Here is a 26583-nt window from a genome sequence, read left to right as displayed (position 1 = left end):
GCCTCTGGTCAGGTGTCTCGAGCCATCTTTCGCTTCATTTCCCGTTCATGATAGAGGTAATCAGCTAGACAGGTTAGCATCTGGGCTTGACAGCGAGCAACATCACCCATGAGTCTCACCTGCGAATTCAAGATTCTCTCGGGCAAACTCCATCAAGTCCAAGCGCGGGTCCATGTCCTTCGAGAGGCGCTCCAGAAACTTCTTCCTCAGCGAATGGCCATCATGCGACAAATCGCAGTACAGCATCCGCGCGACCCGAATACATAAGATGTCACAAGTGCCTGTTGAAGATCTCTCGATGAATCCGTGTATCAACTTGGCCGTGAACTGGGCCAAAGACGGAATGTCATACTTGTTGGAAAGCTCATAGAGACCCAAGCAGTGAGAGACTCTCACGCTGCAGCTGTTTCCGAGCGGTGGTAAGACATTGTCTGTGTAAAGAAACCGGAGCATATCTCCCAAGTGGCTTGGGTTGTCGCCAAGTAGCTTGATAGAGCTTGCATTGGCTTCCTATAACAAGGTTAGAGTCAACTCAAATGATTTGAATGAGCGTAAGGACATGAGATTCTAGTTCTGGCTTTCGTGCAAGGTGCTATCTTTTTTTTTATAATACCTTGAAGCCGCTTGTGAACGCAGTGTGGAACCACCCAGACTTTGCAGCAAGAATGACTTTGTGGGCCTTGAACTGGTGCCCCTTGCCCCATTCGATCGTGATGTCAGAGAATTTGTCGGAGTTCATGAAGGATGCCATGCCTGCGGCGCGTGTCGAAGCCATCGTGCAAGTTTCGTACTCAGTGCTCCTCGGATGGCGGTTGCGCTGATAGGCTGTCCAGAGGTTCAGCTTAGATAGACGGAGCAAATTCGTTTGCTGCCCATTTGGCGCTATACCAGAAGTGGAAGCGAACGAGTTGGATGAGGCAGTCACGACGAGTCCGCATACCTGGACGTCAAGCAGTAAGGTCTCCATGTGATAATACAGCTTCAATAAACATACGACGTAGCCGACCAAAGTAGGTATTTTAATGAATTTCTTCGATACGAATCCTCTTTGCAGATGCCGCATCCAACGCCCGCGAATATCAAATCCTGGGTATATCCTTTCCGTTCCCAAAATGCCCATGTCCGTTCCGACGGCTTTACCTTGCACCACAAATACTTGACCGGCACAACTCCTTAAAGGAAGTGAACTTCATATCCCAACAAAACTTCCGTCGAGCTGCCTTCCCACCCTCTATTGCCTCCCGTTGAGATCATAAATGTGCAAGTGGGGTCAAGGTAGAGTTGCGAAATGACTCCGGTTCTGTGACCGGGTACAATGGTGTACGGAACGGCGGCATGCTTGGTGCCTTCTTGTTCCCTGAGGTCGTACAAACGGAGAATATCGTACGAAGCGCTGTACAAGCATGTCAGTGCAACTATTCCTGTCTAAAGTGAGTACGTGAACATACCAGACGAGATGCTTTCCGTTCGGCATGGCCCTGACGGTGCTAACTGCACCACTGACAGAGGGGAACTTGAAAGTGCGAGAAGGTTCCCTTAAGCCCTTGTGCAGGCTGTATTCATCGACAGTGCCATTGCGGCGTCCAGCGTATATGTAATTACCATCTGGTGACCAGCAAGCGTTCATGCACCACGGTGGAGTACCGCGAGTGGGGACAATCCGTGCGATGGGATTCGGCTGTCTTCGGTCCCAAACGCGCAATGTGCCATGAAAGGACGCATCTAGGAAGGTTGTGTCGGAAGACGGGGTTGAATCGTCTTGCGAGGAGAAGGTATTCGAGATAGAAGCCCCAGCATCGGCGCCCTCTTCAGCGTGCGGCAGGCCGTTCATTGTGACATCAGTCTGTGATGTTGAGATGCCTGGAGCATTCGTATTTTGCTCGGCAGGCGCAGTTGCTTGAGCACCATTCTCGTTGTCTTGCAACATATCGAGGGGCTGGACAGGGCCACCGACATCCGTCATGTCAATGTCACCCTGCGCATCTTGCTCTTCAGCGTGCCGAATCTCATTTGCGATGGCTCTTGAGAACTCGTCATCTTCATCGTCACCAAATGCAGCACCCGACGGATTTGCGCTCGTGTCACCGTTGCCACCAAACAACGAATCGTTATCATTGTCTCCAAATAAAGAGTCGTTTTCAGCACCAGGGGCATCTTCATCCTGGCCTGCTGCGGGCACGCCATTTGTTATGACGCCATTGGTGAGCGGCCTTGCGTCGTTGTTGGAGCTGAACGTTCCGTTGGAATAGAGCGGCGGCCCTGCTTCTTCAGGCACAGGCAATGTTGACAAGGGGCGCGGCTCAATTGCGGAAATCTGTCCTCCACTCATCTCAAATCGCCGGCGAACCTGGCCCACATTGAGATCCCAGTCGTTAATGGTCTTATCCCAACTGCCAGACAGCACAGACTTCTCGTCTTGCGCAAGACTCAGGACCGAAACCGCAGAGGTGTGTTTTCGAAGAGAAGTGATGCGATGGCCCTCCTGATGCCGGACCGTTTGAAGGTTGATTGCGCCGGACTCGGTCCCTGAAAGCAGCCAAAGGGCCTGGTGGTGTACAGCTAAAGAATACACAGGCGAGAGAGATACGCTGTCATCATTTGTGGAAGGAGGGGTCCTGTCTTTTGGTTTGTTAGCTTCTAGCATGCGCCGGTCATGGTTTTACAAACCTGAAGTTTCCTCGTTTTCCCAGTAACTTAGCAAGACGCCAGCTTTCGTGACGCTGTCCACAAAGGGATGTCGTTGCGCCACAGTCAGCATCAGTTTGGCATTGGCTGTGTCCACCCAGTTGAACTTTCTTATGTATCCGTCCGCACCTCCGCTGAAGACCCAGCGCATGTCTGGTGTCGCGGTAATGGTGTTGATAGATGTACTGTGAGGGGCTGCAATGGTGGGGACGATGTCGTAAGAGCTGGCCGTGAGCGCTTCTGGGCGCACGGTAGGTCGCAGGGGAAGGGTGCCGTTCGGCGTGACGGAACGATGTGGAGATGCGGAAGCAAGACGCATAGGTTGGTCTTGTCGCGACGGAGCTGCACCCTGGCCAGTGCCGTTCTGCATTTGCGAACCGTCTTGCGCGTTCGGCCGTTGCGAGCGCGAGGGGGAATCCGGGGTGTCATCCTGGTCCTCGTCTTCCTCGTCGTTGTCCCCGTCGTCGTCGTCATTGTCCCCCTCTGCATCGTCGTCGCCATCTGCGTCGGCATCCGCATCCGCATCGGCATCAGCATCCGCGTCGGCGTCGGCGTCGCCCTCGTCAATATCGTCCATGGTCTCGTCGACCTCGTTCTCGGAGCTAGACTCTGCGGCAAAGTTAGCGACAGCATGACGCTACAGGGGCGGACGGAGGGCAAGCACCATTCTCGTCGTCGTCCTCAAAGCTCACCATGTTTGGCACGCTTTACGCACTGTATTTGCGGAGAACGGGTCGCGGGAGGCTGCGGGGATGATGCGTTTGCTCGCGGGGCGGAAGCTGGGTGGCTGCGCCCGAACAAGCGCAACAGTACGTGAAAAGCCGGGAGCTCACGCGTCACCTGAAGGCACTCTGGCAGAAGCGGGCCCGCGATAGCGCTTTGGCGGATGGTTGTCAGTCGAGCAGCACAAGCACGAGGTCGACGTTGCACGCGTTTCGGCAGATCCGCGGCGAAGGCGGTGAACCCTCGCTCTCAAGCCTCGTCCTGGTCCAGGAGCCCGTCGCTGTCGATCCTCCACCCAACTACATCTCTGTCTCCAAGTCATGGCAGTGCCAGCGGGAACGGTTAGAGACACTCCGATGATGGAAAACATGGCTCTGGATGCTATTCACGATGAAATCATAGCAGGCTTGCTCGCCAGTTGGCAAACCCAGCGCCAGTGCGCGGGATCGTAGTTTCCAGCTGGAAGGCCGCGTCGCAGCTACCGCAGCCTCCCGCGTTGATGCCGATTCGGGAAGCAAGCAAAACTGTCTCACGACAGCAGCTGATTGAGCAGGGTCTGAGGCAGCAATCAAGCTCATGTGCTGATCAAGATCTTAGCACCTCCCGTGTAATTTGCTTGCACTTTTGTCTTCGCTCCGCTCATCTGCTCCTTCCTTGCTAAGGTGGTTTCCTTCCGAGGCTGCCTTTAACGGCAAGGGGTGCTTTCTGTCTAGATTATATTGCATTACTGCTGGCGGTGCTCGTATCCGTTTGTTTCCTCCGGATCTCTGCCTCTCATACCTTTTATTCAAAGAACGCTGTTCACTCACATCATCGAGTGAGGCGCATCACCATCTGCGAAGGATATTGGTGAGCTCCAAGAGCACCGGTTGCCACGGTGCCTGACGCGCCTTCCAAGTTGGTCGCGCCCGTCGCGCCGCGTCACGCTGCCCGTTTGACCTTTCGCCATCCGCCTGCCAGCAACCAACTCCACAACAACCTCGACTGCTCGCTGCCACCCAGACACGAGTAACTCGGACCGTCCCTACTCTATCGCATAAGAAGAACCAGGTATGTCTTTTTACACAGCTACCAAACCTCATCCTTCACCTACGACTTTGCACCCGCATCTACGACTGTCTGCCCCACGAAGTCTCAGTGTCCTTACTGACATGCATCATACTAGCCGCACCCTCACCTGTTCCAATCGTTGCCCCCCTCACCTCTTCCAATCGTCGCCATGGCGAAGAAGGAACGAAAGTTCAGGAGGTTCTTTTCGGAACCGGCACCAGATTCGGACAACCAAGCGGGCACAGCAACCAGCGTTGTGTCAACGATACCATCCAGAGACGCGCCATGTCCCGCAACGGATGCTCAGCCCACGCGCTTAGCTCACGACGCCACAGCCAACGTTGCCACAGCCAGCTTCGCCACAGAAGATGCTGAGGAAGAAGCTGAGCTGAACCCGCACATTCAAGAACGCTTCAGCAACATGAACATCACTGGAGATCTGAGAGCAAACATTTCACTTGCACAACCCTCACTCGCCGAACCATCGCTTGCACTGCCCTATGTCATTCGGAAATACGTATCGGATTCGAATCTCCCCGTTAACAGCGAGTCATGGCTGTCTCGACCCGAAGTACCGACGACCGATGAGATTCTAGACACACAAGATGTCTTCCAAGATACGGTTTCAGTCCCGGTTAACAATGTTAACGGTGCCTGGGCGTCGAAGGAGGAGTATCTCGAGAGCCACTACGAGCTTTTGAGAGAGGATACGATTAGGCCTCTACGCGAGGCCCTCGGCCGTATTCGCGCCAAATCATGGGCCAAAGAAGAGGAGTACGGTAATACCGTCGGCTTGTACAGCAACGTCCATATCGTCGGATTTACCTTCTGCCACCGTGGTCTCGCTGCTCGGCTTCAGTTCTCTCTTGCTCGCACGGGCAAGCGAATCCATTGGGAACAGTCTAAGCGGCTACTTACTGGGTCACTCATCGCCTTGACTCCAGAGGACGATAACTTCCGGTCTCAGTGCACTATGGCAATCGTCGCTGCTAGGCCGTTGGCAAACCTTGTTCAGGACCCGCCTGAGATCGACATCTTCTTCCCACGTCCCGAGGAAATACAGATCGATCCTGGTCAAAGCTGGATCATGGTTGAAGAAAGATCCAGCTACTTCGAAGGCAATCGTCATACACTTCGGGCATTGCAGAAGCTAATGAGGGAGTCGTTTCCTCTGTCGGAGCACATTATCAACCTTAAGACGACCGTGGATGCTCCCGACTATATTAAAAGGCAGCCGTATCTGGATTTTACCTCTATCTTCGAAGGAAAGGAGAACCAGATGATGAATGTCCTTGAACCATGGCCGGAAAATCTCAAGACGGAGCTGGATAAGACTCAAGTCTGTTCTTTACAGCGTATGATCACCAAGAGGTGTGCTATAATCCAAGGGCCTCCGGGTACTGGAAAGACTCACGTCTCCGTTGTCGCTCTCAAAGCATTGCTTAGCAATATGGAGCCCGGCTTTGATGCGCCTATCATTGTCGCATGCCAGACTAACCACGCTTTGGACCAACTTCTCCGCCACGTTGCAGAGTTCGAGCCCAACTTCGCACGGCTAGGAGGGCGCTCGCGCGACGAGGAAATTAAGAAGCGTACGCTCTTCGAGCTCAAGAAGGTTGATAGACCACCGCCTATCGCAGGTGGCTCTATGACACCTGCCAACGCGCGGCTTAAGAAGTTGGAGAGGCTCATGCATACGGTCTTGTTGCCACTTCAAGTTAATTCTGGATTCCTGTCCCACACCGTTCTCCATTCACTTGGAACCATCACCCAGAAACAGTTCGATTCACTCGAGCAGGGTGATACACGCTGGGAAAGCCATGGTGCTCAACAGGAAGCCGATTCTGAGGACCGCATAGCTGATTGGGTTGGCAAATATCATGAGTTCGTCGACCGGGGTATCCCTCCAGATGATTTCGCATTTGAGTACGAAGAGGTGGACCTTGAATTCGAGCAGCTGAAAGAGATCGAAGCCGAGAACTTGGTCAATGATGATGAAGATTTCGAGACTTTACGCGGCGGCACGATAAGCTTATCAGAAAACGTCGTCGGCATCGGCAAGCAATCTACGACCGTTACTGACGATGAGATTCGACGTATACTCTCGAAGACAGACAACATGTACAAGATCAAGGACAGACTGCGCGGTGCCGTATACAACTATCTGAAACGGCAGGCCAAAGAGACGATCCTGAAGGTATTCCGTCAGTACGCGAGAGACTATCAAGATGCTGTTGTGCAGCGTGCTGTCGGTCGATGGGAATTTGATCATATGGTTCTCAAAAAGCAAAAGATTATCGGCATGACAACCACTGGACTAAGCAAGTATCGCGCACTGGTGTCATCTCTGAGGCCCAGAGTAGTCCTAATTGAGGAAGCCGCCGAGACCTTGGAAGCCCCAGTGACGGCGGCCTGTGTTCCCTCCCTAGAGCAGCTCATCCTTGTTGGCGATCACCAGCAGCTTCGACCTCATTGCCATGTTCACGACCATGAAAATGAGCCTTTCTTCCTCAACATGTCGCTATTCGAGCGTCTTGTTCGGAATGAGGTGGAATACGACACTCTTCGTCGGCAGAGGCGCATGATTCCGCAGATCCGTCGCCTTATCAGGCCTATCTACGGAGATCTTATCAAGGACCACCCATCGGTAAAAGAACCAGGTGTCCGCCCGCCTGTTCCTGGTATGGGTGAAGTCAGTACCTTCTTCTTCACCCATGAATGGCCGGAATCCGTTGATTCCCAGATGTCATCATGTAATGACATGGAGGCCGAGATGATCGTCAAGTTTTATATCTACCTCTTCATGAATGGCGTACCTTACAGCAACATCACGGTCCTGACTTTCTACAACGGTCAGCGCAAACTGATTCTCAAAAAGCTCAGAAGACATCAAGACTTGCAAGGCACGGGCCGTGATTTCAGGGTGGTCACGGTTGACTCGTACCAGGGCGAGGAGAATGAAGTTGTCCTCCTCTCACTTGTGCGCAACAACATTGATGGACGGATTGGATTCCTGAATAACGTAAACAGAGTTTGCGTTGCTCTTTCCCGCGCTAAACGAGGTTTCTACATGTTCGGCAATGGCCAAATTCTTGCCACCGAAAGCAAGATCTGGTCAGAGGTCATCACCATTTTGGCTGGAAAGAAGACTCTCAAGGATGAACCCATGCGGATCGGCTACTACCTCCCTCTCACATGTGCTAAGCATGGACGTAAGACTTTCATTGGAGATCTGGATGATTGGGACACGGTACAAGGCGGCTGCGAAGAGATGTGCAAAGGCCAGCTTCCCTGTGGTCACCACTGCGTTCTACACTGCCACCCGTTTCCACATGAAACAGTCAGATGCAACCAGACCTGTCTAAGAGTCCTGGACTGCGGACATCGCTGTGCCGCATCCTGCGCTGACGACTGCCGCTGCACAGTTTGCGTTCACGTTGATGGAGCTGTTCTTCTTCCGGGAGCGAGGCCTACGGCAAAGTCTGGTCAAGTCGCAATGAGGAACAACGCTGCTGTCCACTCCAAGCCCCAGCCACATGAACCTGAAGTCTCCACGCAGCCGTTCCGCCAGGCTGGTTCTGTACAGGCTCCACCGCCTTCAAGCGTTCATCGCAAATCCAGCAGTACTGGATCTGACCCCCTCGCCTGGCAAGCTTACACGCGGAATGTGAAAGTCCACGATGCTAACATGATGCACAAGGCGAATCAAGACTACGAGCGGAAGCAAGAGGAGTTAAAACAGCGCCGCATTACTATGCTGGAAGAGGATATGGAACGTTCGGTCTTGGACGAGAGCTATCGTAGCAGTCCTTCCGCTGCACTGGCTCCCGCTGGTGGTAGGTCTTCTTCTACCGCATGTGGCACTATTCAAGCCTCGACTGGTCATGCCCCTCGTCGCCAGCAATGGGTGCACAACTATGTGCCCTCTTCTGACAGCCACACGTCTTATTCTGAGCCGAGTCTCCTTGACTGAGTCCTTCAAGATGTTCGCTCCCTGACAGGGCTCGCTGATTTATACGAATAGCGAGCTTTACGTCAATGCCAACATCTCAGACTTCGCACCAATTTGGAAACATTTCATCGCTCAACGACCCATTCATACCACCATGCTTAAAAATACCAAACTTCATGGATTGACGATTCTCGATTCATCAAAAGTGATCATCAGAAGGCAAGACTAATAGCATGGGTGATGGCGGCAATGGAAAGGATCGGCTTTACTCAGAAAGTTGCTTGACTGAGGGACTTGTTTTCTTTATTTTCATTTGGCTTTTTTCTTACTCCAGCTACAGTCGCTCGTTTGATAGCAACCACTGGGAACTGCATTAATGCTGGGCGGCAGATTTCTCAGATGAACTTTTCTTACATCCCTGCTCAAGCTGAGTGCATTGACTGGGAGAAGAGTCCAAGTGTTTTGCTTTCAATGAGCTTTTCTAGCCTAACTGCAGCCAGTCGTTTCAGTAGATATCACGGGAATGAGCAGGAAGAATAAAGAATTTGAAAATACCAGTGGTCTACAGGGTGTTACTGCAGCTGATGGCTAGCGCGAAGAATAGCAGGGCCCTAGAACGAAGCGTGAATATTCCTCAGATATGCCTTTTTTCTTAATGAAAAAGAATATTTATGGGCAGCTGAAGCTATCATCCGGATGTAAATGTGGAATTGGAATTAACAATTATACATTCACGTCCAGACGATAGCTTCCACTACCCATAGTATGAGCGAAAAATAAATTCACGCTAGCCGTCGGCTGCGATACCCCCCTGTATGCTTATGTGCCTCTTCAATCAGTTACACAATGCTCCGCCCTCCCATTTCCCGCTCAAGATGCAATGCGCCTTTGTAGTGTATATTAGGATGAGAATGTAAGCTTCTAAACTACACGAGAACGTCTAGATGTAATTGTGAACTACCCTCGGAAGTAGGGTGCTGCGTTAGTACTGAGAAAAGCTTAGGGCGGTAAAAGTCTTCCTCTCTAATTGAGTATCTTCCATCTCTTTCACACATTACAACTACTTCGACAACAGCATCAACCATCTCCAAAGAAACTTACACTGCTCTCTGCCATACCCTCCTCTTCTACAACCCCCTCCCCACCCTCGACGCCGTTCGACCCGCATATTTCCCTCCCTCCACATGCAATGGACCCCACGTGCCTGACCAATCTCTCTCTCTCTCTCCTCGGCCTCACAGAAAGTACCGAAACGTCACGGCCTTGTCGCCCAGCTCGCTCAGCTGGGCGGGCGAGTAGTCGAAGTGGGCGCCGCGGGTGACGCTTGCGGCGCGGCGGCGGTTGAGGACCGAGTAGCTGAGCATGAGCACGGCGGCGGCGGTGGCGCCGGCCATGATGAAGGCCAGCTCCAGGGCGTGGCCGAGGATGTAGCGCGGCTTGTCGCGCTCGCGGTAGAAGTTGGATGCCATTGCTGTGGATTTTTTCTCGTCCATCAGCTTTTTTTTTTTTCCTTGGGAAGAGGGAAGAGAGGGGGAATGTTGGAGGGAAGGAAGGGGGAAAGAACACTTACCACCGGCCAAGGCGCCGACGCCGATCTGGATGGCCATGCCGGCGGCGCGCTTGGAGGTGCCGGCGAGGTTGTTGCTGAGCCAGGTGACGTTGGCGGGGAAGGCCGGGTAGATGGCGCAGGCGGCGATGTAGACGCCGGCGTAGACGACGCCGGGGCGGCTGGACGAGATGCAGGTGATGAAGCCGATGGCCATGACGAAGAAGAAGAAGAGGATGAAGGGCGAGCGCTGGCCGCGGCGGTCGCTGAGGAAGGCGAAGAGGATGGAGCACGCGGCGGCCGTGATGTAGATGGGGATGGTCAGGAGCTGCGCGGTCGAGGCCGAGACGTGCATGCCCTCGATGATGATGGACGGCAGGAAGAGGGAGATGCCGTAGAGCGGGCAGGTGATGCCCCAGTAGACGATGATGTTGACCCATATCTGCCAGTCGAGGATGGCGGCGCGCACGTACAACCAGCTGAACTCGTCGTTCTGCGGGATCATTCGCCCGGCGTCGTCGACTATGTGGGCCTGGAATTTGAGGCGGTGGGCGACGAAGGCGCGCTCTTCGGCGGTGAGGAATGAGGCGGTTTCGGGGTAGTCCCAGAGGATAAAGAAGGCGAAAACAGCGATGACGACGGTGCCGATGCCTTCGAGGATGAAGATCCAGCGCCAGCCTTCGAGGCCGGCGACGCCGTTCATCTTCGCAATGGCGAAGGCGAGGAGGCCGGAGAAGGCGCCGGCGATGCTCGCGGCGCTGAAGAAGAGGGACTGCCGCCAAAGAGCTTCATCGCGGCAGTACCACATGGTGATGTAGAATGTCGCTCCGGGGTATAGACTATTCTCCTGATCAGCAGTCGGCATCAGGGAGGAAGCATGCAAGGACAGGTACCCGGCCTCAGTAAGCCCGAGGAAGAACCTAGCAGCAAGGAGGCCTTTGTAGCTCTGAACCAGGCCCATGAGTGTCATTACGGTTCCCCACGCAATCATTGTAGACGGTAGCCAGATGCTGGGGCGCAGCTTCTTGAGTACAATATTACTAGGCAGGTCGAAGACGCAGTAGGAAAAGAAGAAGATTGTCAGGGTCCAGTTATACTGGCCGCCGCTCATGTTGAGGTCATCCCTCATACCCTCTACCTCAGCATTTGCGATGTTTGAGCGCTCGAGGAAGGACATGAGGTAGAGAAGGGCGAGGATGGGGACGATGTGGATGTCCATCTTGCGGAGGATCTTCTTCTCGTCCAAATGAGCGAAGGAGGCCATGGACACACCCGGAGCGGTCGCTTGCTCATCGACGGCGCGTTTTTGGTCGGCAACAGACATTCTTCGGCGCGTTCTCTCCCAACCGGGCTGTTGACCTGTTTTGGCCTCGGCCTGCTGAAGTGCGGGGGCATCGCGAAGGATAGATACGAGGTCGACATTTTGCGCCATATCGGAGGAATTCAAACGTGGGGAAAACAGTTAAGGAACCAGACTGCTGGGAAAGCTACATAGGCAGGTCGGCCTTTGAGAGAGCAAGGGTTGACTGCAAACAGAAGTTTGAGACAAGTGTTTCGGAGAGATGGGCGGATTGGGTGAGACATACGAATTGAGATGAATCTCTACTCACTTCCCATCGCCTGGCAGTAGGATGGGAATATCCAGCAAAATTGCCCAGTCATTTTGCAATCAGATGGTTTTCGCGTCGGCGCAGCACGGCGCTGGAGGCAGCCGGATGAAGCCCTGCCGAGCGTGCACAACGCGCGACAGGCACCGAACTTGTGAGCAACCGACTGTATAGACAGTCACAAGGCTGGCGTCATGGGCGGCCCCGGAACGGCCCGCACGAGTGGCGTCAGCCTTGCCATGTCGATCGGAGGTGCCGATGGCGGGTCAGAGAGCAATGGCATGTGGCTGACGCGTGGCCCCCCAGGGCAGATTTCTGCTCAAGGCTGCAGATCTCGGTGATGTCGCACATGGTGTTGAGGAGTTATTAGCTGTGGCGGTGACGTCTGGGCGGGGAGCCTTGTCGCCTCACTGGCTGGGGCGGGGTAGGTATTGTCTACGTCACGGATCAGCGGGCTCGGGTAGGCGCTACGGGAACCATCAACCCTCGACCGCGTCCGGCATCTATCCCGCCCGGGATCTGCCCCCCGCCCTTGCACCCGTCTATTTTTTCTTCCCGCGTGTGACTTCAATCGTCCATCCCACCTTGAACTCCAAACGCACGCCTCACCTCTCGGGCGGCAGCTAGCTGCGCCGCTTTCGCCCTGCCAGCAATTTGTAGCTGGTCACACACCTCACGCCTGAGGCTCAAGCTCTCATTCCGGCCATCTTCCGTGCAGTGCAAGGCGCATCGCTCACCATGGGCCGGCGGCATTCCGCTGACGTAGCAGTATGTGAGAGGACCGACGTTGAGGGACGCCTACTGGCGTGGGTTTTCTTTAGGCAGCCGTGGCCGTTTCCCATCGCCTCGTGGATCTTGTGTAACGCGAGGTCGGCAGCACCCGGCGTTCTCGCAACCTCTCCTCGCTCAACAGCGTCCCGTCTCGCCCTCTAGCAGTCGCCCCAGAGCTTGGCCATCATCTTCCGCTGACCCGAAAGCCATCTCACATGGACACTGCCTCCCACTTACCACTACGCCCGGAGCTGCATCGCCCAGTCGGTCGCTCTGCCATGTCGTCCACACCTCCCCGGCTGTGCCTATTGTCGGAGTATTTTCCCATCACAAGACACCGATCTTCCCGAGGCCAAGGTCGAATCATACCCTTGCTTTCGCGAGCCACTTGCGAGTGTGGCGGCCGTCCCCCTGGAGCGTCCCGCTTGTATTCGCGAATGCGTCTGATACCTGTTTGATCGCCCCGAGATTCGCGCCAGCATTCTAACCTCATATCGTATGGCACAGTGCTGCCGTCACATGCTAACGGTTTTCCCTGCTTCGCATGGCGCATGCATCACGGGAACTTCTGTAGATCGTGTTCTCGGGACCGCCCAACAAACTTTTACTTCTTCACCGCGCTGAATCAGGCAATATGGTTTGGTCTCGCCTTATCCGAGCCATCGTAAAAGGGCGATCGTATTATCGGCATGACCGAGAGTCCTTCCTGATGGGAGTGCCCGGCCACTCAGCCACTCTGACAAGGTCGTACTACTCTATCAGTCCCTAAGCTACGAGAGGCGGGACTCTGCCCTTCCTGACGGGTCACTCTGACGGTGGGGCAAAAAGATTGAGCAACGGGGACAACGCGCACATGCGTAGAACGCCCCGTTGATCAATGCTGCCCGCTTCACTTTCTCTCCCTTTCTCTATATTAAACTCGGTGATTTTTCAGAATATCCGTCCTGTAGACCCATCTCTCCCCATCTCTCATACTTCAAACAGCTACCACGCAGCTCAACTTCATCACCTTTGCTCGAGATAGTTTCGACTCAGCCACTACTTCCCACACATCGATAACCGCGGTTCCATATATCACAACCATGGGCAAGATTTGGACCTGTTGCCAGTGTGGCGGGGAGAACCTAGACGAAACTTGCCCCGCCTGCCCACTCTGCGGACATCTTCCATGCGGCACTTGCGGTATTACGATGTATGGATACCAGAGGACCGCAAACATCTCCGAGGCGGAAAAGCGTACTGGCAGTAACTCTTCGAAGAGACTTGACCTTTCCGGGTCGATTGATCCCAATGGCTGCTCAACCCTTACCGCGCCGGCGCCCGACCTCCTATACAACCCAATGCTGTCTTGCCGTTCGAAGAAGCGGGGTTCAGAGGGCGTGGTACCGGTCAACTCGTTGCCCTACAATGACGTTTGGACGTGCTGCCAGTGCGGAAACGCCAACCTGTACGCGAACAGCATAAGGTGTCCTATTTGTTCACACGATCCATGTGTATACTGCACCTGGGGGGGTTGATTCTCCGAAGACCTATGTCGTGGCCCGGTCTGGCGTTCTCGCAGATACCCACAGGAAGAAGTATCGATTTAAGCAAGGAGTGAGGTTCTCGGTTGTTCATCTATTTTTTACTATTTAATGTGTGCGTCTCAGCCTGCTTGCTTCAAGTCCTTGGCATGCCCCTTGCTTCATTCCAATTCTTCGTTTTTCATCGTTTCCGCCTTTTCCTTCCCTCTTTCCTTTTTTCATTTCTCTTGACTTAACGGCCGATCCATGCGCGATGTTTGTCCTACCTTACATTCTTCATCGTGTATTCTAGATCTAAAGCCTTTTCCTACACTCGTCCTTGGTGCTTCTTCCTAATGGTTTAATAATGTTTGCTTTTTCCCCTAGCTTGCTTAGTCCAATCGCCTTGTCGTATTTCACTGGAGCCTATTGGAGACTTGTCGGGCCTTAACGCCGCCGAATCCACGGGTCCCTAATGACTAGCTAGTTTATGCATGTTTTCTCCCCATTCTTCCCATTGGCGAAAGGCCAAAAGCTACACGGGCCGATCGACCGTTGCGGCTCATTTCCAATAGGTACTGTGTTGGTGCTGCGCTCGGCAGTAGGGCTGAGAAGTGGTTTCGGCCATTGTGAGGTCGTGGGGGGCGTTTCCTTGACTCGTTCATCCCCGCACCCCCGCGCTCACTTGATTCACTGACTCTTCCTCGCGCCAGGTCAACTTATTTGCGCCCAAACGCTCCAGATGGCTCAACGGCATCGTTTGCTCGATTCAGCTACGGCATGCGGCGCGGTGGCTGGCTCGGCTTGCGCGGATTGGCGCTGGGAGAGGCTGCGGGCTGACCAGCCGTCCGCCAAGGGTGTGTGAAGCTTGAACGATGCTTGCACCCTCTTCAGTCGGCTTAACGCGCTCCGCGTCATCAGCTAACCACGACACCATGCCGGCTCTGCTCTAGCAATCTCGGCGGAAGCTCTGGAATGCTTCTAGCGCGGGCGCGGAGACTCATGCTAGCGAGAGCCTGGATCACGATATGGCCTGTCCCGTCGGCCTCTGGAGGCGCCTTCCCCAGCTTTCCTCCGCACTTGTGGGGGCTATCGCCGACGTTTTTGCGGCCGTTGGCAGCGCTGCGTCGTCAATAGCCGCCGTGCACGACGGCGTACAAATACCTTGCTTCGTCCCCACCACACCTTCAGTCTGCAGGAGATTGCCGGGCCCTCTTCACCCACTGGAGAGATTCCCCATCTCTGTTTTCTCCACTCATTCTCCACGCCACGTCTCCACCTTTGATTCTTCTGCTCCTTCACAATGGGCCTCAACTTCGGCATCAAGGGCGGCGTTGAGCCGACGCTTGATGACGTGCACGCGCAGCAGGCGAGACGCCCTTCGGCGGCCGAGGCCATCGCTGAAGACCGCCGGAAGAAGAGCGTCAGCGACAAGGTCGTCACCGGTGCTTCTCAGATCACCACTCGCCAATCTATCATTCCCGTCACTCTTGTTACGGTGCTCTTCTTTCTTTGGGTATGATCAGCTTCTGAAACTATATGGATCAACACTAACGCTTTTGACAGGGTTTTGCCTACGGCTTACTCGATGTCTTGAACTCGCGTTTCCAGGTCGCCCTCGAGATCACCCAGGGAGAATCCTCAGGCCTTCAAGGTGCTTATTTTGGGTATGTTGTGCTCTGGCTCTCCATCCTTTGGATTATGCTGACGAGTCCTCAGCGCGTACTTTATCGGTCCCCTCACCTATTCCGGTTGGTTCGTCAGGAGATTCGGCTATCGTTACACTTTCATGCTGGGCTTGGCTATCTACTGTAAGTTGTCTGACAACGGCTACTAGGTGCTTCGCAGGCCCCGCTAACGCCAACCCAGGTGTCGGAGCCTTGATGTTCTGGCCCGCTGCTGTCAAGCGCTCCTTCGGCGGATTCTGCGGCGCCATGTTCATCGTGGGCAGCGGTCTCTCGACGCTCGAGACGTCGGCCAACCCTTACATCGCCGTGTGCGGTCCGCCCAAGTGGTCCGAATTCCGTCTCGAGCTGTCCCAGTCCTTCCAGGCCGTCGGCTCCGTCGTGGCGCCAGTGCTAGCGTCGTACGTCATCTTCAAGAATGTGGGCGAGGACGGCAAGTCCCTCGAGTCGGTGCAGTACGTCTACCTGGGCATCGCGTGCTTCGTCGGCCTGCTCGCCATCGTCTTCTACTTCGCGCCCATCCCGGAAATCACCGACGCCGACATGGCGGACCAGGCCGAGATGACGACGACGGAGACGGGCTTCGTGGACAAGCCGCTGAGCAAGCAGTACACGCTGTTCTGGGGCGTGGCGGCGCAGTTCTCGTACGTGGGCGCGCAGGTGGGCATCGCGGGCTACTTCATCAACTACTACACGCAGGCGCGGCCCGACATCGACCTGGTGAAGGCGCAGCACCAGGGCGCCAACTTCTACGCCGTCGCGCAGGCCCTGTTCGCCGTCGGCCGCTTCTCCGCGGCGGGGCTCATGTACGTGACGAAGCCGCGCTACATCCTGCTGGCGTACCAGACGCTCATCATGGTCTTCATCACGGCAGCCATCGCGGCCGACTCGGGCGACGGCGTGCGCGCCAACTGGGCCGGCCTGGCCATGCTGATGCTCGTGCTCTTCTTCGAGTCGTGCATCTTCCCCACCATCTTCACCCTGTCGCTGCGCGGCCTCGGCCGCCACACCAAGCGCGGCGCCTCGTTCCTCGTCTCGTCCATCTGCGGCGGCGCCGTCGTCCCGGCCATCCTGGGCAACGTCGCCGACCGCACCGGCACCCGCCACGCCATGGTCGTGCCGCTCGCTTTCTTCGTCGTCGCGTGGAGCTTCCCCATTTACTTGAACTTATGCAAGGGTAAGGAGCTGGATGCGTACCGCGAGAGCCACGTCGGCTTGGAGGGTGATGCGGCGGAGGCTGGACCGGCGAAGACGTCGGAGTCGGCGTTTGAGAAGGATGTGGAGGCGAGCCAGTTGGAGGTCGTGAAGTCGAATGAGTAAATGGTGGCTGTTTCCTTCCATTTGATATCCAAGGTTGACTCCTTTTTTTTTTTCTACGTGCGGGTTGAAGAGCAAGAGCTGCGCTACAGGGTGATTTGATCTGAGGCTCCTATGCCCTGGTCGTGGCTTTTAAATAATTCACACGAGCAACAATCTAGCTTTCCGCATCTTCAATAATGCTCGACTCATCGTCTCCGTTTCCATTCTAAGAACGCCATGATCACTTTCCTTTTTCTCTTCATCCCCCTATAAGTTGGTCGGTCTCTTTATTCACACATCGCCTCCGATATCAGCGGCTATTTTGCTTGTCCAGTGTGGTTGCCTAAAATGCCGAGAAGAAGAACGGGGAGCAGAAGCGGAAATCGTGCGCGAGATCCACTGCAGCATCTCGCCTAATCAGGCAGCAGCAAAACTTAAAGTTCGTAACTCGTCGTCGTTCGCCTCGGTCTTTATCGAAGGTAAATCAATCTACCCTTGATTTGGTCAATTCGTTAAATTTGTTTTTTCCCGCCTTCGATTTAACATTGTGTGGTCAATGGCCCAGGACATAAGCACGTCGCAGGACAATATCGTAGCACTTCTGCGCACTTCTCTGGACCAGTCTTTCAGGGCCATACTACCAGACCATGAGCTTCGACGCCCTCTCACACCCCCGCTTCCCGTAACCCCTCCCACCACGCTGGTTGAAGCCTATTGGGGCCGGCGGAGTGGAAAGACTCGAAAACCCACGAACGATCAAGAGCAATGTCTCCTTCTCAACAAGCTACCATTAGAGCTCCGAGAAAAAATCTACAAAGAGGTTCTCGGCGACATGAACATCCACCTCTTCATTTTCGAGAACAAGATACGCAGCGTTGTCTGCCCCCGTGCGCCGAACACCACGGAAGATGACGACTATTACTGGTACACAGGAGACGAAGAACACAAGACCGAAGACGAGGAAGAAGACCCGTACATCCTCAACCATTTCCTCAGACACACCAAAGGCGTGCGCCGCCCCAGAAACCGCTGCGATTTCTGCGACTCCAACCGACTCCGCTCCACCTACATCTCCACGGTCCCGAGACTCCCGCCCACGTGGGGCATCGGACCCAACTTCCTCCCCCTGCTGCTCACCTGCAGAAGAATGTAGGCTTCCTCTCAAAACTTCCTTCTACCTACCACTGACAAAAAAAAACCAACAGCTACGCCGACGCCATCCCCACCCTCTACTCCCACCCCACCTTCTCCACCAACCACATCTACACCCTCACCGACTTCCTCCTCGCCCTCCCTCCCCCACGCCTCGCCTCGTTGCGCTCGCTCCACCTGGTCTGGCCCGTCCCGCTCAACGAGCGCCACTACCCCGCTTCTCATTCTTCTTCTGATTCTTTTACTTCTTCTGCCACCTACGCTTCTTTCATCTCTCCTTATTTCGCCTCTGCTTCCGCCTCCGCTCCCGACCTCACCCCGCCACCCTTCGGCCTCGCGCCCCCGCACGACCGCGTCACCTGGACCGCCTTCTGGACCCTCGTCGCGACACGGGCGCCGTGCCTGCGGCAGGTGGCGGTCGAGCTGGTCGAGCGCGGGTGGTGGCGGCGGAGGGAGTGGGAGGCCGTCATCCGGCCGGTCGCCGTGGTGTTTGGTGGAGGTGGCAAAAAGGCGCGCGCGCGGAGGTCCGGCGGGGAGGAGGAGGAGGAGGATGATGATGGTGATGATGAGTATGGCCATGCGGTGAGGGTTGAGGGGTTGGTGAGGTTTCAGCGGTTGGGGGAGGAGGATGAAGAGGGGGAGGAGGAGGAGCCGGGACGGATGGGGTGGAAGGAGAAGAAAACGAAGAGGAGGGTGTGGAGGGAGAAGAGGTGGAGGGTGGGGCAGGGGTGGGACGAGGCGAAGTGGGTGGATGGGTGGGAGGAGGGGGAGGATGAGCGGGCTGGAGTGTTGGAGGGGAAGGGGGGGCATCGCAGGTTTGTGCAGGGTGACACTTGCATCCCTCCGCTTTGGTGGGAGTAGTTGGACTCGGAGTGAAAGGAAGGTGCGTGGCTGCCATATGCCTCCGTTTGATTGGGATGGATGATGATTCACGAGAAAAGGTCATGTTGATGTGCATGCACTGCTGCCTACCATTCCGTTGGATAGACTTAATCCTGCCATGCTTGAGAGTAGTTTGCCAGAGCCCTCTGTGCTCGTTAATCATCAATACTCCAAGCTCATTATACAGAGTGGTGCTGCAGCCGATGGCTAGCCCGGAGCTTCCCAGTGATCGAGAGCCCAGCTCTGCCTTAGAAAAATTAACAAATGTGGGTAACCAAAGCTATCGTCTGGATGTGTGTGTAGAATTAAAAATTCGACATTTTCGTCCGGACGATAGCTTCACCTACCCATGACATGAGAAAAGAAAAAAACAAATCCACGCTAGCCATCGGCCGCGAGAGGGGACTTTACCACCTTCAGGGGGGCCTACTCCTCAGATTTCAGAAGAGTGACAAGGGTCTCAAGAAGCTTCGACCGGCATTTGTCGCAAACTTCTTCCCACACGCCCAATTCCCTATGGCTGGTCTGGTACTAACCGAGTATGAGATTGTCTTTGAACGTGGAGTATCAAAGCCAGAAGTCGGTAATGTAGAGACGGCGCAAGCGCGCAGCGTTCGTGTCGCCGATCTGGAAGTGCTGCAACGTCGCCGTGTCGGCCTTCAACGCGTTGCTGCTGAGTGGCACTACGCCGCTGTCGGCTGTGGATTTGCGTCGTTCAGGCCTGCGCTTCCACTCGTGGTGTATCTTCAACAGAAAATCTATCCAGACAGCCTTCTTCGTGGCCCTTGGTATGGAAATACATTTTTCTGAACTGAGCTTGCTCACTCTCGGTATATGAACGCACTGCTCTGGCTGTCGCATATTCGGGATCCATCCACCCCATCTCCATGAACCAGACTTTGTCGATGTTACAGTTTTGATTCATGAAAACGAGAAGGGTCCTACCAAAAGCTTATCCTCGCCTGTTCATCTGGAATATAGGACGAAACCTGCCCTGAGGTATTGTGTAACCGTGCTGAAGACTCCCCAAGGATACTCAGCCGAGCTGGAAAATATTGCAAGCGAGTGATATCGAAGACATGGGATCCATGATTTTTGTAGCGCTTCCAAACCATATGGTAGGTCTAAATGGAGTTGAGAGGTCTCGGACTAGACTGAGGAGGCGGGCGGTTTAAATTGTTTGCTTTGACTTGTACAAGGCATTACCAAAGCGGGACTTTGGAAAGGAAGACTCAAGCGGGGATTCTTATCTGCATGCTGATGTACAGCCGCGTGTCGGTATGAACTGAGTACTTTAATTATCGAACGGAACCTTCGATACCAGTATCTTTCATGCATCATTTAATCGAATTCTTTTCCAGTATTCTCTGAAGCTGCCAAGGCTTCTTACCAGTGATACCTCGGGTGATTTAGGTCTGCATGATGCTTGCTATTGCGTCCGCAAGGGGAACACTGACAGTTACGCAGAACCCCAGGAGCAAAGCCACAACCTCTCACAGCATCACAGCTTCGCCTTAAGGTCCAGAAACCGCTTCGGCCACACCCCGCTCTTCCCCGGCGCCAAGATGCCTTTCGGATCCAACGCATTTTTCACCGTCTCGTTGAACCGCATCTGCGCGTTATCATTCCACCCGTACGTCTCCGCAATCTGATCCATAAACGCCAGATGGGTCCTATACTCGCCCCACCCCAGCGCCGCGCACTCAGCGATCAAATCACGGATCAGCTTCTCAGCGCGGCGGCGCTGGCCGGCGTCGGAGCGGTCGAAGACGACCTCGACGATGTGGTGCATCTCGCGCATGCCGACGGTGAAGGTACCCATGTAGTCGAAGCCGGCCTCGCGGCAGCGGCGCTTGGCCAGCCGGTACTGGCGCAGCGCGTCGTCGCCCGAGATGCGGCTGATGGGCGAGAAGGCGACGTGCGCGCCGTTGGGCACCCAGTCGACCCACCGCAGCTCCTCGTAGCTCGGGATCCCCTGCAGCACGTTGGCCCGGTTGTGCAGCACCGCCCGCGGGTCCGCCACGTCCTCCGGGAAGAAGAACTGCGCGCCCGCGATGGCCGAGAAGGCCGTCTTGATGAGCTTCCACATTGCGCTGCGGATTTCTTCGGGCCCCTGTGGTGGTTTCGGTCTCTTTGTCAGTGGCGTGGGATGCTTCGGAGGGCTGGATGGCTGCTTACGTATAAGGCGCCGTAGAAGTTCCAGCGACCGAGGTTGAGTTTCTTGCCGATGGCGTCCGTGGTGGCATCGTCAATGGGCTCCTTTGAGGACGTGTAGTCGGATTTGTGGCCCATCATGCCAGCGTCGAGGAGGACATATCGCAAAGTTGGAACGTTTTGGATCACGTTGTTCTGGTATGGTCAGGATATGGTGGTTTCCATCAGGATATTCCATTTCTATACTTACCAGGCGAAGGGGTCGGATAATCTCCACGGCCTTGTGCAGATCCTCGTCGCCTGGAATGGTGATGAGATATGACTGATACCCTCCGGGAGCAGGCATGAGCTTGAAGTGAGCGGTTAACACTCGGTTTCAGAAGAGGTGATGACAAGTTACATACTCCTAACCCAAGTTTGGTCACGATGCCCAGATTACTTTGTGAGAACAGCCCATCATTGTACGGACCAAATCCGTATGGAAACAGCTGCCAACATTTGTTCCCTGGCTCTTCGTGTAACTTGGTGGCGTTTGCCGTCTCTGACTTCGGCGCAGGAAGTGCGCCCATGCCTGTACGGAGCAATTCGCCATTGGCTAGAACGATTTCCAAGCCACTGTGCATCATGAAATGGTCTGCAAGAGACAGTCAGTGCAACTGTAGTAATGCCTAACAGGACTACGGAGCCAAGTACCTCCGTACGGGGTGTAACCCACTCCTCTTTCAAGAGTATTGCCCAAAACAGATCCACCGCCCAGATCTGGCACATCGACCCACAATTTGTCTCTCAAATTGTGCTCGACTAAGTAGTTATGCAGAGCTTCAAAAGTGACGCCCGGCTCCACGAGAGCGTATGCCCCTTCGACGTTGACTTCCAAGATCTTATTCATGTGCTTCCCAAGATTGAGCACGATGCTGCCTCTGACACGCGGAGCAGCACCTCCGTAGCCTAGGTTTCTCCCAAGAGATATTGGCCATAGGGGAATCCCAAAGTCTCCCGCTGCGCGCACGACGTCCTGCACTTCGTCTACGGATCTCGGGCAGACGAACGCTGAAGCAATGAAGTGGTCCTTTTCTTGTACGTAGAACGGATCATGGCTCGAGGGTTGCTCGAGGTATCCGCCATCCGGAAATTGGTCCTTTGACTCTACTATCGTGACATCCGGAACCGTCCTGGCGATCCTTTCGATGAAATTGCGGAAAGACTGCTCAGTGACTCCTGGAGGCAGAGAAAGAGGGCGCGTAAAAGCCATGGCGAATCAATGAAGCAAGTTGCGCAAGAGATAGAGCTCGCTACAGCCACAAAACAATGTCTTTTGAGGTTCCATCGCACGTATTGCTCAATACACACGTATTTTTGTACGTATCTTTCAATGCGGGGCATTCAGGCACTTGAGACGTACCGTTTCCCCACCTTCCCCCACAAAAGGGCTAAGGATCCCTGTAGTAATTAACAGGAACGGCACTTACATCAACTGCCGCGTGGCCGCAGTTCCCCTCCGATTGGTAGATTCAGCATCAGCCGGACGATTTGCTACAATAAGGTTCGGCAGTGAGATGGCAGTTGCAAAAGCGGGAACTAGGGATGTCACTGTTGCCTAAGCGCCGTGGGGCTGAATGTGGGACCACCTGGGGTAATCTATCCCGTGACGTCTGTGCTGAGTTTCTGCACCAGACGCACTCTATTCCATCCTCGAAAGCGGGGCTCTTCATCTTCAATTGGGTCCTGAAGCAGAATTCTTCTGCATAGGGCAAAGGAAGTTGTCCTGTCGATGCCGGAGTTCCGGAAAGAAACAGAATATCCGCTCTCAGTGGTCAACGGTACCCAGAAATCAACGCAACGGCTTGCATTGACCAGAGGGCATTGATGAGTTGGGAGGGTACAGTTCGTTTGGTGCTTGCGTAGTGATGTGCCTTGACTTGTGAGTGATGAGACGGGAAAGGCAGCCCGCCAGAGGCTGGGGGACAGCGAGTACGTCGCTGAAGGCGATGTTGAGATTTGAGAATATTGTAAATGGAGCAGCTGCTTCTCACCGAGGAAATCAACTCTTTAGTCCATGGATTCGTAGATGGAAGTGACCGGGGCTGAAAGTAAGAGGCACATAAAGTTCACAAAATGCTAAACCCCACACCGGACATATTTCCTGACTCGGAAAAGCCGGGGTGCTGCTGCGAAGCGTGCCAAACGCCTTGGTCGTGAAACACAGCGACGAGCTGAGGGGTCATGTCTAGACCAGGCTCTGTTATCGTGGGCCCGAGAAGCAAGCCAACCGCCAGATACTGTAGGATTCTAGACTCAGGCAAACCCGGGTAAGCTGTATTCGCCGTTTGCAGCAGTACTGAGACCTGTGGTTGTAGCATCCAGGCGCAGAGGTGGTCAAAAGCGTGCGGACACTTCTTGGGTAATGCAAGATCAAGCGAGGCGGGTAGCGCAGAATGAAAGTGCTGACGGGAGGTGATGCTTGAGCGTCGTGCGAAGGTGCCCAGGCCGGAAAGGGCGCTAAGAGAGGGTGGCCACCACATTTCTCAGGGCACTTTGCTGCACCGCCGCAGCCATGCGCAAACCATGCGCGCCGACAGCTGGCTCACCCCAGATGATCGTGACCACTAACTGCGGCCAAGCGCATCACACCACGGGCGCATCGCCGTCCCATCACTCCTCACTTCTGCCCCTTGAGTTCTTCCGCCATATCAGAGCCAGCGTTGGGCCGCATGACGACCCGGCAGCAGGGCGCCCGCCCCCAAACCTCGGCCGAGGCCTGGTGCGAGCCTGGTGTCAAGGGCGCCCCGGCCGAACTCCCCGTCGCAACCTCTCAAACCACCACATCATTGCCTCTTTGGGCGCGTCTGGCATAATCGCCCATCTGCTCCCAATGGCGTCCCAGCGTCTCGTCACAGCACACCCAAGAATCCAACATTACTAGTCTTACTCTCACACTTGCGCGTCGCGACGACGACGACGTGCCAAGCGCGCTGCGAGCCTTTTAGCCGCCCGCCGACTCACCGACGGCGGGGCCAGCAGCCGCCCGACTCGCCGGACGGCCCGTTCGGAGATCCTGCAAATCTGGTCGGCAAATTCGGACTGTGCGCTCCCTCCCGGGGCCCACGCACGCGCCGCGCCGTGCTCTGCGACAGTACTCCACGTCAGAGCTCCGTGTAGACGACCAGAAGTCTATCTCGGCGCGCCGCCTCGGCGGGCCAGCGCACATGGTTAGGCGCGCTGCACTGGAAAGCAAAACAGGGAAAAGGCCAGCTGTGCTACGCGCGGCTGGTGGCCCGCCGTTTGCAACATCGTGGGCGAGCATGAGATGTGAATGCGCGTGCTAGCGTGGGCGCTTCGCTGGGCCCTGGCGATTAGGGCAGCGCGACGTTGCGCAGCGACTCTTTGGCGGGGTAAAGAGGGGCAGTCAGTAAGACGGAGGGATTTGCCCACCTCTCGATCGCAGAGCAAAGAGGGGGTTGGTACGTAGGAGGCTTGATCATCAGCACGAGAGATATGGTTTTGCACAAGGTTTTAGCCTCAAAGGAAGCTAAGGCAGCTCGTGATGACCGACAGCTGCTCCTGCTCCTGCCAGTGGCGCCTTGACGTCCACGCGGTCGTCGTGCTGCTCAGGCAAGCCAAGTAGGAAGCTGCTGTGAAAATCCCCCATGCCTCTGGCGAAAATGACCGGTGAGGGCGTGCTTCTAGTCCCAAACTCACTAAGTTTCCCTGTGTCCCCCTAGAGAGCCAAACTTTGCGACTTGCGTGTCCCACTGCCGCCGCCCGCCCCGTCGGTTAGCTCGCCGGAACCCTTCCCGCGGCCTGGCAGTTGGCCAACCCACTTCTAACCCCCTTCTAGCTTGGCAGCCGTTCCCATCGGTCCCATCTTTTGCTCTCCGCGCCGTCATGTCGTTCGTCCTTTCCCCTTCCCCGTCCCGCTCTTACTCAAGGCACACCCTGCTGTTCACCATTCACGCTTTCGCTCCCGCCCCGCTGATTCTAACAGGCTTCGACTCAGAACGTGCTTTATCGGAGACGAAACGGCGAGTAAACCAAAAAAACAAGGCGGAGACCAACCATGAATCGCGTGGGCGCTGCCAAACCCGCACCACGCTTTCTTCACCGATCCCTCTGTCAAAAAAAAAAAAAAAACGCCACTACTACCAAACTTTTTGTGACTTTTCCTTTTTCTCGATTTTGCCCGCACGCTTGAGCGCGCGGTTCGTAGTCATCGCTGTCAGCCGGTGTAGGCTCCGTCAGACCGAAGCCAAATCGACGGCGTTCCAGTTCCCAAAACCTACTTGCCCCCTTGCTCCTGGCCCCACAGGCGAATCGTGAACGCCTTCTACCAAACCTGACGAAAACAGAGCGAAGCGAAAAATCCCGGGAAGGGGGAGAAATTCCCCTGTTCAGCTGCAGCTGGCAACCGCTACTCGCCTTGGCGGCCCCACCCGCCATTCAACTGCCGAACACAATTGCTCTCATCAGCTCCTGCTGGGCCCCGGCGTGGGAGAAAAAGAAACGAAAAAGCCACCACTACTATTATCTGGCGTTGGCTCTTGCTATTGCCTATATCCAATCTCTGGTAATAATTGACAGCCATAAAGTTCCAATGGTCGAATCACATGTGGTCGGCAGCCCCGAAAAACAAAAACAGGAAATCCCGGCACCTCAGCCTATCCAATGACACCTGCGGAATACCCTTTCAGCTGCTCTGCTCCAGACCGTGGGGGGCAAAGACTCAGCCTAGAACTCTATAGCGAATATGGATCTCACGTGTAAGAGAGACGGTCAAAGCCTCTTTCCTTCTCCAGTCCCTAAGCCTCTTGATCCATCCCGCAATTCCCCCTCCCCTTTCTTCTCGTATCACGTAGGACTAGAATGTGGGAGATCCCGTCCCGATCCCTCCCACGTCCAGCTCTCCCTTCGCCACTATTGATCTTCTTTCCTGCCGTTCACCATCGCCTATGGTTTCTTCGCGATCACGATCCCCTTTTCGCGATTTTCCGGGTGTAGCCAATGTAGTGCGACCAAGCCACATAACTCATACACACAAACCCCACCGCTTCTTCCTCGTATTTTCTTTTTGATCGAACGATGCGTGTTAGATGTCTGCGGGGGTGTTCCTGTCAATAATGCATGACTTGCGCCCCTTGTCGACGCGTCGCGCGCTCTACTCTTTTTTGTTTTGTGCTCCTCGAATTTTGGTTTTCGCGCCAGCCCCCAAGACCGCCTTGCCCTGCAGCTGTACCGCGCCTGCGGGGTTAAGGGGTGCAGCATGCTGTGGGGCTGGACGATTGGCGTCTGGCGATTTGTGCGACGCCAATGGGTCCTGGCGTTGATAAGCGTGCCACGGGCGAGAATGCGTCACCACTGCTGTCGTGGTTCGTGGCCGACACGAGGGGCAGTGCAGCGTACCTAGACGATCAACACCGACTCAGGATCGACAGCGAACGAAATGGTGAGGCTGAGCGGAGCTGAACACGTCGAGACGATACTCAGGCCACCAAAAGGGGGATATACCGAAAGCAAAAGCGGAGCATTGGTGACAGATAGTGAATCATAGTGATATTCTCGCATTTGGTATTGTACAGTG

The 26583-nt window shown here is 55.1% G+C and overlaps 6 protein-coding genes across 6 annotated transcripts; 3 read left to right on the top strand and 3 right to left on the bottom strand.

The window, feature by feature from the left end:
• Positions 1-8: 8 nt before the first annotated feature.
• LTHEOB_7360 (Transcription factor) lies at positions 9-3380 on the bottom strand (the record flags this gene model as incomplete). Its single annotated transcript, XM_035516718.1, has 7 exons — positions 9-64; positions 120-510; positions 614-825; positions 1308-1393; positions 1449-2619; positions 2668-3294; positions 3350-3380. 7 exons carry the CDS (start codon positions 3378-3380, stop codon positions 9-11), a joined length of 2574 nt encoding a protein of 857 aa, XP_035371331.1.
• Positions 3381-4627: 1247 nt separating this feature from the next.
• LTHEOB_7359 (Dead box helicase) lies at positions 4628-8431 on the top strand (the record flags this gene model as incomplete). Its single annotated transcript, XM_035516716.1, has 2 exons — positions 4628-7670; positions 7884-8431. The coding sequence occupies 2 exons, from the start codon at positions 4628-4630 to the stop codon at positions 8429-8431; spliced, it is 3591 nt and encodes a 1196-aa protein (XP_035371330.1).
• Positions 8432-9645: 1214 nt separating this feature from the next.
• Positions 9646-11388, bottom strand: LTHEOB_7358 (High-affinity nicotinic acid transporter protein; the record flags this gene model as incomplete). Its single annotated transcript, XM_035516715.1, has 2 exons — positions 9646-9881; positions 9981-11388. 2 exons carry the CDS (start codon positions 11386-11388, stop codon positions 9646-9648), a joined length of 1644 nt encoding a protein of 547 aa, XP_035371329.1.
• A 3751-nt stretch (positions 11389-15139) lies between these two features.
• LTHEOB_7357 (Glucose galactose transporter) lies at positions 15140-16841 on the top strand (the record flags this gene model as incomplete). Its single annotated transcript, XM_035516714.1, has 4 exons — positions 15140-15352; positions 15403-15503; positions 15556-15647; positions 15706-16841. 4 exons carry the CDS (start codon positions 15140-15142, stop codon positions 16839-16841), a joined length of 1542 nt encoding a protein of 513 aa, XP_035371328.1.
• Positions 16842-17376: 535 nt separating this feature from the next.
• Positions 17377-18833, top strand: LTHEOB_7356 (uncharacterized protein; the record flags this gene model as incomplete). The annotated part of the gene is made up of 2 exons (XM_035516713.1): positions 17377-17969; positions 18026-18833. The coding sequence occupies 2 exons, from the start codon at positions 17377-17379 to the stop codon at positions 18831-18833; spliced, it is 1401 nt and encodes a 466-aa protein (XP_035371327.1).
• A 1522-nt stretch (positions 18834-20355) lies between these two features.
• Positions 20356-22260, bottom strand: LTHEOB_7355 (FAD-linked oxidase; the record flags this gene model as incomplete). Its single annotated transcript, XM_035516712.1, has 5 exons — positions 20356-20967; positions 21033-21203; positions 21259-21357; positions 21413-21642; positions 21702-22260. The coding sequence occupies 5 exons, from the start codon at positions 22258-22260 to the stop codon at positions 20356-20358; spliced, it is 1671 nt and encodes a 556-aa protein (XP_035371326.1).
• Between the last annotated feature and the right edge of the window lie 4323 nt (positions 22261-26583).

The sequence above is a fragment of the Lasiodiplodia theobromae genome (genome assembly GCF_012971845.1).
Source record: "Lasiodiplodia theobromae strain AM2As chromosome Unknown scaffold_22, whole genome shotgun sequence".
Taxonomy (NCBI): Eukaryota; Fungi; Ascomycota; class Dothideomycetes; order Botryosphaeriales; family Botryosphaeriaceae; genus Lasiodiplodia; species Lasiodiplodia theobromae.
The sequence above is the reverse complement of the archived record's forward strand: the minus strand, read 5'-3'. Positions and strand labels throughout refer to the sequence as shown.